This window comes from Sander lucioperca, chromosome 16, assembly GCF_008315115.2.
Source record: "Sander lucioperca isolate FBNREF2018 chromosome 16, SLUC_FBN_1.2, whole genome shotgun sequence".
Taxonomy (NCBI): domain Eukaryota; kingdom Metazoa; phylum Chordata; class Actinopteri; order Perciformes; family Percidae; genus Sander; species Sander lucioperca.
In genome coordinates, this window is record NC_050188.1 from 29,913,614 (window position 1) to 29,926,424 (window position 12,811).

The 12,811-nt window shown below is 38.5% G+C and overlaps 3 gene segments (V, D, J or C); 1 reads left to right on the forward strand and 2 right to left on the reverse strand.

Annotated features, from left to right (window-relative positions):
• Positions 1-1,287: 1,287 nt before the first annotated feature.
• On the reverse strand, positions 1,288-10,541 carry LOC116055684. The segment is given in 3 exon segments: positions 1,288-1,435; positions 9,303-9,660; positions 10,471-10,541. A coding segment is annotated over 1 exon segment (261 nt).
• On the reverse strand, positions 1,459-3,543 carry LOC116055686. The segment is given in 3 exon segments: positions 1,459-1,796; positions 2,987-3,057; positions 3,500-3,543. Coding segments are annotated over 3 exon segments (450 nt in total).
• LOC116055660 lies at positions 3,968-12,339 on the forward strand. The segment is given in 3 exon segments: positions 3,968-4,024; positions 4,132-4,249; positions 12,135-12,339. Coding segments are annotated over 3 exon segments (375 nt in total).
• Positions 12,340-12,811: the final 472 nt, after the last annotated feature.

Genomic DNA, 12,811 nt, shown 5'->3' on the forward strand with positions numbered 1-12,811 from the left:
TGCTCAATGTCAGAATCACAACTGTATAATTTCAGCTCTTTTAACAACATAGTCTAAGTATCAAATCAAATAATAAATCAATTTAGATTTAGGTAAAAATAGCTAATAAATGCTTAATTTGTACTTTTTATGTTGCTTTGAAAATGCCAGAAATTTGATATTGTCTTTTTTTATTATTATTTTTTCCAACTTTTTTTAATTGAATTTTTAAATTTTAACAAAACGTGACACCACATATTGAACAAAGTGAACACAGCATGGTGGAACTGATATGTCACTTCCCCTCAAGTCCCCTATACACCCACAAACCAACCCAGTACAAGTCCAAAATGGGGACAGACAACACAGACCCATGCACACTGACAGACACACACCAGTAAGGACACACAACATCCAAAATATGAAAGTAAAAAAGATAGACAAATTAAAAGAGATAGAGAGGATAGAAAAAAAGCATCAAATGCAGCAGTTCAGAAGGAGCTCCGTCAAATAATTTATTTATTTCATCTTGTTATAAATTATGAAGTCTACTTGATGCTTTTTATTAAACTCAAATATCAATGACACTATGCAATTCATCACTCAGACATTCTGTTGTTGTAGTTAATTAGATAATCTTGACAACTATGATACAGCACAGTTCAGTACAGAGTAAAACACTACAAGTATTTGTTTTCCAAAATCTTCACATAGATTATTAAAAACCTAATGATCTGACCCTGAGACAAACTCCGATATAAGATGCTGATCATTTCATACTTCACAAATGAATTGCAATAAATTCTTCTCAAACTTAGTTTACTAAGATTCTTTATACTTTCTGGACATTTCTAAAAAGCTTTCAACATGAGAGTTATAGTAGTCTATAGACACATCTAAAAACAATTCAACATAGTAAACACTTCATTTATGAGATACATAGTATCTCTGAATTCCTATATATTATAAATATATATTCCTAAATATTGAAATAATCAGCTTTCCTACAAAACCAAATTTAAAATGACTCCAATGAAAAAGTTTCTGAAGTCACATCAGCTTTAAAGAATTTGGAATAAATGATGGATTTACTTCTATCTTCTCTGGGTCACATTAATGATTATCTGATTAGTTTTGTGTTTTCAAAATATATTAAACATGCTATTATATTACCTTATAGTTTCTTTCTCGAGATATTTCCAGGCAGTTTTACATTAAACTCAGTTGAATTTAACATTTCTAGATGTATGGAACTATTAAGACAGAGATATCTGTTTCTTTTAGAATAACAGACATGGAAACAACTGATTTGATGAAAAGTACTTTATTGTGTTAAAATAATCAAAATTAAAACATGCAACGCACTTTATCAATGAAACATGTAATTAGACAGTGAGTGAGGGAAAGAGATAAACAGAGAGAGAGTTACAGACTGAGATCAGTATCAGAGTGAAACCAGTAGCAGAGTCCCAGTGAGTCAGGTCAGGACTGGGAACACTGGTCTCTCCTCAGTGTCTCTGAGAGTGGAGTCTGGGAGCCCTGGGTGGCCTCACAGGTCACAGAGCCCACCTTCTCCCACTGGTCTGCAGGGAGCCTCAGGGTGCTGCTCCAGCTGTATTTGCCGTCCTTCTCCAGCACCCCGGGGCTCCTGCTCTCCTCCCAGCTGCTGCTGCTGCTGCTGCTGCTGCCGTCCACCTTCCAGGCCAGACTCCAGTCTGAGGGGAAGCCCTTGTTGGCCAGGCACATGAGCGTGGCCTTCCCCTTCAGCAGCTCCTTACTGGAGGGGGGCAGCACCGTCAGGGTGGGACGGACATCACCTAGGAGACACCAATCAGATTAGAGGACAGGGACCACACAGCTGTCAATCAACCAGCAGACACTTGGACACCTTTACTGTGTGAGAGTTAGTTTTCTCCTTTAAGGAGTTTCTGTCAGATGGTTTTTCTGCTCCACCAGTCACTCACTCACACATTGTTTCACTTCCCTTTAAGAAACCTCTCATGTAAATCAGCACAGAGAGAATCATCTACACAATGAGCTGATATATATCAAACTATACACTGGAAATAAAATGTCAACTTTTGGACAAATCTTTAAACCTCCAAATCAAGATCATCAACAACCTAACTATACATGACTTTAAAGTATTTAGTGGAATAGAAACAAATCCAGAAAATGAGCTGACAACATCAAATGTTCTTCATGTGATTTTGATCATCATTACCAAACTGTTCAAATAGTTTTCAAACTTTGAAACAATACATGACACAGTAAAGAGATGTTGCACATTTTCAAATACCGATCTTTATCTTTGCTCTGTTCAGTTGTTTGAATATTTAAATATTCATTTGCTTTAAACAGTTATCATTGATGTGGAAAATTAAAAATTAATCTTGTAGAACAGTTTTTCAGTTTTATCTTTTCCACACTTCAAGTCATTTAAATTTCAGTTTGACAGAAATGTGTAAAGAAATGTTTAGTGAAGCTGCTCTGAGTTAGTCTCCACGATAAAGGAGGAGAAATAAAAACGTGAATACATATATATTTTATCGACTGTAAACAGATTTTAAAAAACATTACTTTACAATATTTACAATATCGTTTTTTGGATTTGTGCAGAAACTTACTTCCAACATTCAGTCTGGTTCCTCCACCAAAAGTCCACCACAGTGATACAAAGTCATTGAGCCGCCGTACAAAAACCTCTCACTGTAGAGAGACACGGCTCTCTGACTTTGTCAGACTGAACTAAACCTACAAGCCCTCAAGATGCTACTTTACCATTAAAGCTGGTAATAATGATTTATCCTCTGACTCAATATTTCATTTTCTTTACAATGAATTTTTGAATTTTCTATTTCAACAGCAAACCTTTGTCTCTTAGTGCAAAATATTTCTGTAAACCGTATGGATTCATCTTTAACAAATATGGAAAGTTAAGAGCTCAGAAAGTAAAGGAAGAAAAATAGCTCCTGAAACAATCAAGTTGTTTGAAAGTTTGACTTACTTCCAACATTCAGTCTGGTTCCTCCACCAAAAGTCAACCACAGTGATACAAAGTCATTGAGCCGCCGTACAAAAACCTCTCACTGTAGAGAGACACGGCTCTCTGACTTTGACACAAACAAACTCACCAAAACACATTCACAGTTTACCCAGTTTATGTCATAACTGGTCAAAATGTTTAAAATTTGTTTCACAATCTAGGAAAATGTATTTAATCTTTACTTGAAATGTTAAACATCTACTAACAATATAGATTTCTCTATAAAAAACTTGAAATATTTCTGTAGAAAAATTCCCCAATAAATTTTGCCCAAATGTAAATAATTGTCAAAAACATGTTTATTGTAGATGATGAATGAAAAATAATATTTTTTAGTTAAATCTGTCCTACAGTGATTTGATTGATTTGTGTTGTAGTGAATCAGTGGTTCTGGGAGGGGGGTGGCCAGTGTCCCCTTAATATTAAGCCTCGACCCCCCTCTGGCCCCCCTAGTTTTGACCAATATATTTGTACTTTTTTAAACGCTCCTTTATCCTCAAAGAGTGGATATTATTCATGTACATCAATAAACAAAATGTGAGTTAACACTGAATGAGTGATCTTGTGTTTATTGTTGTATGAGTATCGTTAGTCTGTTGTAGAAGCAAACCTATGGAGGGTAGGTGGATGGTAACACTTGTGATTAATATATTTGGTACCCCTAAAATAGTTTATGGACTCAAACCAAAGACTCATACGAATGAGCAGTGACACATTCCTAATCAATACTCTGATAAAGTGATTGATCAATTGATGAACAGCATCATCAGAGTAATCCAAGTCCCTGTTGGAGTCAGTCAGAGCATTTCCATAGAGAGCCACTTTGCATCAGCAGCACCATGCTCCAGTGCTCTGGGAGAGTTTATAGTCCTGAGAGTTGAACACTGGATGACTGACAGCTGTCCTTCATGACAACAGAAGACACAGAAATCCTCCTCATCAAAAACATGACTTTGATCTCCGTCCTCATCTGGACTCTCCTCTGCTGCTGCTTCACAGGTAAAGTCCAGAGAATCAAACTCCTCTCCTCTATCAACATCCGTCCCTCTGAAATGAAGACGACTAAACCGTGACGCTGCTTTATGTTTTTGTCTCTGTATCCTCAGAGTCCAGAGGCCAGGTCACAGTGACTCAGCCTGGAGCAGTGAGCTCTGCTCTGGGAGGCTCCGTCTCCATCAGCTGTAGGACCAGTCAGGATGTTTATAGTGGGAGCTATCTACACTGGTACCAACAGAGAGATGGAGAAACTCCTAAACTGCTCATTTATATTACTAGCAATCGACAATCAGGGATTCCAGATCGTTTTACAGGCAGTGGATCAAACTCTGACTTCACTCTGACCATCAGTGGAGTCCAGACTGAAGATGCAGCAGTTTACTACTGTCAGAGTTTTCATGTTATCAACAGTCAGCATGTGTTCACACAGTGAAAAAGCGTCGTACAAAAACCTCCCTCAGTCAGACTGAACAGAAACTGAACTGACTGCTGCAGCTGGAAGCTACTGCAGAGACTGATACACTTCACTGAGGACACACACACACACACACACACACACACACACACACACACACACACACACAGTAAGACTATAAGATAATGTTTTGTTCCACAATGTGTGTGAAAAACATCCATAGATGTTATTGAACAAACAACACAGCAAGGTTCCTAAAACACTAATCCCTTTAAGTAAATCATTTAATTGTAGTAAAACCAAAGAGATCCTCCCAGTCCTTCTTGACCTAGACATTAGTTTATCTGCTATTTAAAAGCTTTATTGACTCAGGGACAAATTCATTCTTCCATCTATTTCCAACATCTCCTCAGTTTTATAACATTCAGAAAAAGGTGTTTGTCATCACACCATTTTACAAACCTCTGAATCTCTGAAAGGTAGTTAGATAGATCACTGTCCTTTTTTATTAAAGCTAGGATGTCAGTATCAGCAGAAGATGTAATGATATAGTTGTTGGGATTCTAGCTTCTATACTCATCTGTGTAAAGGGTAAAAAGGACAGGTGAACTGACGCAACCCCGGGGGGCTCCGGTGCTTAAAGTTCTCCACTCTGAGAGAGTACCATTAACACTGACCTGCTGTTTACCATTCGTTAGAAACCAGTGGTACCACCTAATAATGAGGGATGGACATTAAGGTCATTCAGCTTTTTAATGAATAGGTGTTGCTGTACCGTATTAAATGCTGAACTGAAATCTACAAATAAAACACGTTCATATGAGGTAGAGTCCTCTAAATGTTTAGATATCAAATGTACCATGGCAGTGACTGCATCATCTGTACCTCTTTTGCCCCTAAATGCAAACTGAAAAGGATCTAATGAGCAAATGACATCTGTTTCCAATAAGTTGATAATGATTTTCTCAAAACAACTGGGCGGTATTCATTATAATCCTTACAGCATACCTTTTTAGGAACAGGAATAATAATAGAGCTTTTCCAAGTGGAAGGAACAACATGTGAGTCCAGAGACTTTTGGTAAATAGGACACAAGGCCTCTGCCAGCTCTACGCTGCATCATTTCAGCAGAGACCCAGAAATGCCGTCTGGTCCAGCAGCCTTCCTAGGGCAGGTGGGTGAGAAAAGACTCTGTACAACATGCTGGTCAATAGTGATTTTTGGGGGATTCAGTGCAGGTAATGAGTCTAGAGCCTCTATTTTATCCTACTAGAACTCAGCTAATCAAAACCTTGCATAAAAGTTATTTAATTCATCAGCTTTTTCCCCCTCATTAAGAACACTAAGACATTTTTTAGCCGGGGCCAGGTTTGTCATAAATTTCATGGAATCCCACATTTTTTTCATATTCATAGTGGAGCAGTGGGTTTAAAATTTCTCCTTCTCCTTCCTCCTTGCCTTTCCTAATTTGCTGTTTAGTTTTTTTTTTTTGGGATATTCCTCGTGGCCACAATATCCCCATTTTTAAATGCTATTTTTCTACGGACTACACACTCTTTAATTTCCCTGGAAATATAAGATTTATTGTTTGGATACAAAGTTATAGACTTCTGAGTTAACACGTTATCTATACAAAATGTTACATAATTAGTAATAGTGTCTGTTGCTTCTTCTAAGTCCAAGCTATGGAAGAGGTCCAAGTTAGTGCAGTAAAAACATCCTTTTAATGGATCAATGCCATCATTGTCCCAAACGTGGATTGTTTTTAATGGTGGTGTACTGCTTTTAAGCAGGGACTTGTAGGGTTAACTTTAGTAATTCAATGATGTGATGTGGATATCAGTGAAGTTAGTATTGTGTGATGGGTGTGAGTGGACAATATAGACATGTTGTAAAGGTTGATAGGAGCAGAGTAGAGAACTAAAGCAGACGGGAGAGGAGCAAAGCTGCAGCAGAGTGGAGAGTCAGCCAGAGAGAGGGCTGCACTGCATCCAGACTTAAATAACCTCCTGCTACTGGAACATCCTCAGCTGTTCCCAGTTGCTCTAACCATCACCTGCAGAGAGAGCACAGACAGCTGAATCACACAGCTAAAGCTTGGTTCACACAGGACGATTTTAAAATTGTCGGCCGATTTTCCAATCCTGAGAGACCCCACACACGGCGATAAAAAATCACGGGTCTAACAGTTTTGGTCGTACAGTGTGTGGTGCGCAGCACACGGCAAAATCAACACATCACACACGAACCGATCTGACTCCCGAGCATTCCCAGGTCAGACGGGAAATCTCACAAAATCCCTCGAGATCAAACGTGACTTCAGAGTAAACAATCATGGCGGACGAAGAGGCTGCAGTGGCGATAATTTGTAGTTTGTTTTTAACCGAAAAAAAAACGTTGTCAAAGAAGTGGAGACAACGCGAGCATGGACTATACTTGGTATATTTATCTCCGACGTCCACCGGACTTTCTGGTGCGCCATGCCGCCGGCTGTTTTGATTTTGTTTCCCGGTGCTTTCCTCGCCACCTCGTCACCTCGCTTTCTGATTGGCTACACGCCACAGTCCACAGGAGGCGTGCTCGTTTGTCCCCGGGGGACACCACACACGAGGAGAAATCGGGCCAAAACAATCCAACATGTTGGATATCCCCGATTTGAGATCGGAGCGGTCCCGAAATCCTTCCGAGCAGACGAGAGCAGTCTTAACACACCACACACGGCAGGAATATCTGATCAGATTATTTTACGATAATCGGAGCATCCTTAAGAATGTCGGAAGGGGTGAATCGGGGCTAAAATCGGCCTAATTATCCTGCCGTGTGAACCAGGCTTAACTCAAGATGACACCATCCATTCATATCACATTATAATCTCATGCTCTTTCTTGACTTTGGAAACAGTAAAACAATCTCTTCACACCGTCCATCCAGTAGCTGTTGTTGATCTTTTAATCATATCATCATACTTTTCCTCAGCAGATGTTATTAAAATGTGGATTTTCAAATTCCCATTCCTCTCAGCATTTGTGAGACTTCTTGTCCACGTTGGCTTAGAAGTTAAAATATTGCATGAGAACTGGGTGAACTCTGTCTGCTGAGGAAGATCATGTAATTGGATCCAAAGATCTGAGACGAGACAAGACCGGGTAAAAATGCGGCAGATTCTGAGACGAGACCGAAACCTTCAAAGAGTGGTCTTGATACCAAGACTGATATTGAGAACTACAACACTGGACTCCCTGGGGCTCCTTGTTCAGGGTGAAATTCTCTTCTGAAAACTTTGCTTCAGGATGCAACCAGGTTCACCTCAATGATGTTCTGCTATGATGGAGAAACACTGGAACAAGCAGCATTTACCTTCTGCCATCTATTCTCCATCTTAAAGGAATTAGACTGTTTGGATGGTTATCTTCTTTCTCCAAGCTGGATTTATCTCAATAACCCTTCTGCTCTTTTTCATGTTTTCCAGGTTCATCAGGAGAAATCATCCTGACTCAGTCTCCTGGATCTCAGTCTGTTGCTCTGTCTCCATCAGATGTAAAGCCAGTTCAAATATTAGTACTATTGTATTCAGCTGGTACCTTCAGAAACCTGGAGAAGCTCCTAAACTCCTGATTTATTCAACTTCAACCCTTCAGTCTGGAGTTTCAGATCATTTTAGTGGAAGTGGATCAAACTCTGACTACACTCTGACCATCAGTGGAGTTCAGACTGAAGATGCAGCAGTTTACTACTGTCAGCAATATCAAAGCTATCCAGTCACACAGTGATACAACGTCGTACAAAACCTCCTCAGCTGGAGAGGAACTGATCTGACTCAACAGCTGCACTGAAACTAAAACACAAGTTTGACTGAACAAATTTTTTTATTTAATAATAATCGACTTTGAACACTTTAACACTAAATTTACTTTTTGGTTTTTGGGTTTGACATTCTGCTACACATCAAAGCTGACTTCTGTTAAAGTATAATTTCAATTATTTGATAGGTTTAATCCAGTAGAGTATGATAACACATGAACACTAAAACTGTAAATATGATTTGATTATTTCATATCTAACCATATTTTATAGAACCTCAAACATACTCATAGTTGAAATACATTTCAAAGTTTAATTTCATGTTGTAAAGTTACTAATCACGTCTATGACATATTTTAATCATTTTGTGTTTTGTAATTTTTAGCGAACAAATGGATTTTATGATTAAAACCAAAGATGATTGGAGTATGTAAATCAGAAATGTTTAAATTATTTCCTTTGTCGTCTCTTTATTTGTCTTTGTGGATCTTCAGCAGAAACGCAATGTAAATATTTCCAGAGTTTGAACTGAAGATCAGTCATTTTATATCTCTCTATGCTGATGATATTGTGCTTTTTATTTCAGATTTAGCAAATATTGTTCAGACTTTTGTATTTTTTTCTAATAATATTGACAATTTTTTAGATACACTTAAAGCAATTACAATATAACAGTCATTACTTTAAACACACTTCAGTAATAAGAGATGATTGGATGATGTGTTCTGACCATGAGTTTTGTTCCAAAGGTTTATTAATACAGACATTGTTTTATATAATCCTAAACTGTCTTTTCTGTCATCATTAAAGAGCTTACAACATTTTTGTTAGATCAGTTAGTCCTCAGGAATTCAAAAAGTCACTACCACACTTAAGAAAAGATGTAAAGAGACACTTTGATAATAACAAACATGAAAACAACTGATATGATGAACACGTCTTTATTGTCTTTAAACACTGGAATAATATAGAAAGATTGCTACAAGCTGGTAAATATCGCTATTGAAAAATATCAAATTAAAAACAGAAATAGTTGCAGAGCGCAGACTGAGATCGGAGTGAAACCAGTAGCAGAGTCCCAGTGAGTCAGGTCAGGACTGGGAACACTGGTCTCTCCTCAGTGTCTCTGAGAGTGGAGTCTGGGAGCCCTGGGTGGCCTCACAGGTCACAGAGCCCACCTTCTCCCACTGGTCTGCAGGGAGCCTCAGGGTGCTGCTCCAGCTGTATTTGCCGTCCTTCTCCAGCACCCCGGGGCTCCTGCTCTCCTCCCAGCTGCTGCTGCTGCTGCTGCTGCCGTCCACCTTCCAGGCCAGACTCCAGTCTGAGGGGAAGCCCTTGTTGGCCAGGCACATGAGCGTGGCCTTCCCCTTCAGCAGCTCCTCACTGGAGGGGGGCAGCACCGTCAGGGTGGGACGGACATCACCTAGGAGACACCAATCAGATTAGAGGACAGGGACCACACAGCTGTCAATCAACCAGCAGCCACTTGGACACCTTTACTGTGTGAGAGTTGGTTTTCTCCTTTAAGGAGTTTCTGTCAGATGGTTTTTCTGCTCCACCAGTCACTCACTCACACATTGTTTCACTTCCCTTTAAGAAGCCTCTCATGTAAATCAGCACAGAGAGAATCATCTACACAATGAGCTGATATATATCAAACTATACACTGGAAATAAAATGTCAACTTTTGGACAAATCTTTAAACCTCCAAATCAAGATCATCAACAACCTAACTATACATGACTTTAAAGTATTTAGTGGAATAGAAACAAATCCAGAAAATGAGCTGACAACATCAAATGTTCTTCATGTGATTTTGATCATCATTACCAAACTGTTCAAATAGTTTTCAAACTTTGAAACAATACATGACACAGTAAAGAGATGTTGCACATTTTCAAATACCGATCTTTATCTTTGCTCTGTTCAATTGTTTGAATATCTGAATCTTCATTTGCTTTAAACAGTTATCATTGATGTGGAAAATGAAAAATCAATCTTGTAGAACAGTTTTTCAGTTTTATCTTTTCCACACTTCAAGTCATTTAAATTTCAGTTTGACAGAAATGTGTAAAGAAATGTTTAGTGAAGCTGCTCTGAGTTAGTCTCCACGATAAAGGAGGAGAAATAAAAACATGAATACATATATATTTTATCGACTGTAAACAGATTTTAAAAAACATTACTTTACAATATTCACCATATAGTTTTTAGTATTTGTGCAGAAACTTACTTCCAACATTCAGTCTTGTTCCTCCACCGAACGTGTACCACAGTGATACAAAGTCATTGAGCCGCCGTACAAAAACCTCTCACTGTAGAGAGACACGGCTCTCTGACTTTGTCAGACTGAACTAAACCTACAAGCCCTCAAGATGCTACTTTACCATTAAAGTTGGAAATAATGATTTATCATCTGTCTTAATATTACATTTTATTTGCGATAAACTTTTGTTTTTCTTTTTCGAAAGCTATCTTTTGCCTCTTAGAGTGATATATTTCTTTAAAAATTATGGATTAATATTTCACACAAAAGGAAAGTTAAGAGTGCAGAAAGTAAATGAAGAAAAATAGCTCCTGAAACAATCAAGTTTTTTAAAAGTTTGACTTACTTCCAACATTCAGTCTGGTTCCTCCACCAAAAGTCAACCACAGTGATACAAAGTCATTGAGCCGCCGTACAAAAACCTCTCACTGTAGAGAGACACGGCTCTCTGACTTTGACACAAACAAACTCACCAAAATGAGGCTGTTTGTAAAATCTTGTCAGATAAAAAGAAAACTGACAATAACACAGTGCTGCAGATTTCCAGAATACAATCTTTTTATTCATATTGATTTGAAATTAAGTGTATATTGTCTGTTTATATCATCTATTTTCAATTACCGAAGAAATTAGATTAATTTTGTTGTCCACCTCAGTGGAAATGTGTGTTTGGCTTTTCCCAGAGTACAGCAAATGTTCATACAATGCACATAACACAGCACACCATTAAAAACATACAGATTATGCAAAATACAATATAAAATAGTACAAATGGGAAGGTGGCAGCAAATAAGTCTCATAAAAATACAAGAGAGCAAATCTTAAAAAATAACAAGTGTTCTCTGATGCAGTCATTCTGTGTTCAATGGCTGTATGGTATAGAGAATAAAATACTTCTTTTATATGTTCCAGCTGGTCCTGGGAAGCCTAAATCTCCATCTTTTGGACTACAGATGGAAATTAGCCTTTGGGCTATAATCTGGCACTTTTTAAGTGTACTTCTGTATATGTTCATCAAATGTGCATTGTCCTGAAATAATAAATAAAAAATAAAAAATAAATAAATAAATAAATAAATAAAATCTAACATTTGGAAGATTTGTCAAGAAGTCAAAGTGTTATTGAAAGATCCTAATCAATGATCAGATAAAGTGATTGATCCATTGATGAACAGCATCATCAGAGTAATCCAAGTCCCTGTTGGAGTCAGTCAGAGCATTTCCATAGAGAGCCACTTTGCATCAGCAGCACCATGCTCCAGTGCTCTGGGAGAGTTTATAGTCCTGAGAGTTGAACACTGGATGACTGACAGCTGTCCTTCATGACAACAGAAGACACAGAAATCCTCCTCATCAAAAACATGACTTTGATCTCCGTCCTCATCTGGACTCTCCTCTGCTGCTGCTTCACAGGTAAAGTCCAGAGAATCAAACTCCTCTCCTCTATCAACATCCGTCCCTCTGAAATGAAGACGACTAAACCGTGACGCTGCTTTATGTTTTTGTCTCTGTATCCTCAGAGTCCAGAGGCCAGGTCACAGTGACTCAGCCTGGAGCAGTGAGCTCTGCTCTGGGAGGCTCCGTCTCCATCAGCTGTAGGACCAGTCAGAGTGCTGGGAGCAATCTACACTGGTACCAACAGAGAGATGGAGAAACTCCTAAACTGCTCATTTACTATACTAGCACTCGACAATCAGGGATTCCAGATCGTTTTACAGGCAGTGGATCAAACTCTGACTTCACTCTGACCATCAGTGGAGTCCAGACTGAAGATGCAGCAGTTTACTACTGTCAGAGTTATCACTATATCAACAGTCAGTATGTGTTCACACAGTGAAAAAGCGTCGTACAAAAACCTCCCTCAGTCAGACTGAACAGAAACTGAACTGACTGCTGCAGCTGGAAGCTACTGCAGAGACTGATACACTTCACTGAGGACACACACACACACACACACACACACACACACACACACACACACACACACACACACACACACAAATACAATAAATGACCAAGAGTTTGCAAAAATAGTCCCATTACAGTTACCAAAACAACGTGTTTAATTATTAGATTCATTGTGGACACAGACCTGTCTGATTTTTTAATTTTTTTTTTTTTTTTCATCCTCTATTCATCCAGGCAAGTCATTTAAAACACATATTATTTTTCAATGGCAGCTTTGCAAAAGCCAAAGCCTCTTAAGGGAGGGTGTAAGGGCTAAAAGAGAAATGTCAATTTCATTGTCAAATTGTCAGTTAAAAAGATGACAGCAAACATCCAAACATTTCCAACACCTCCACTACTTA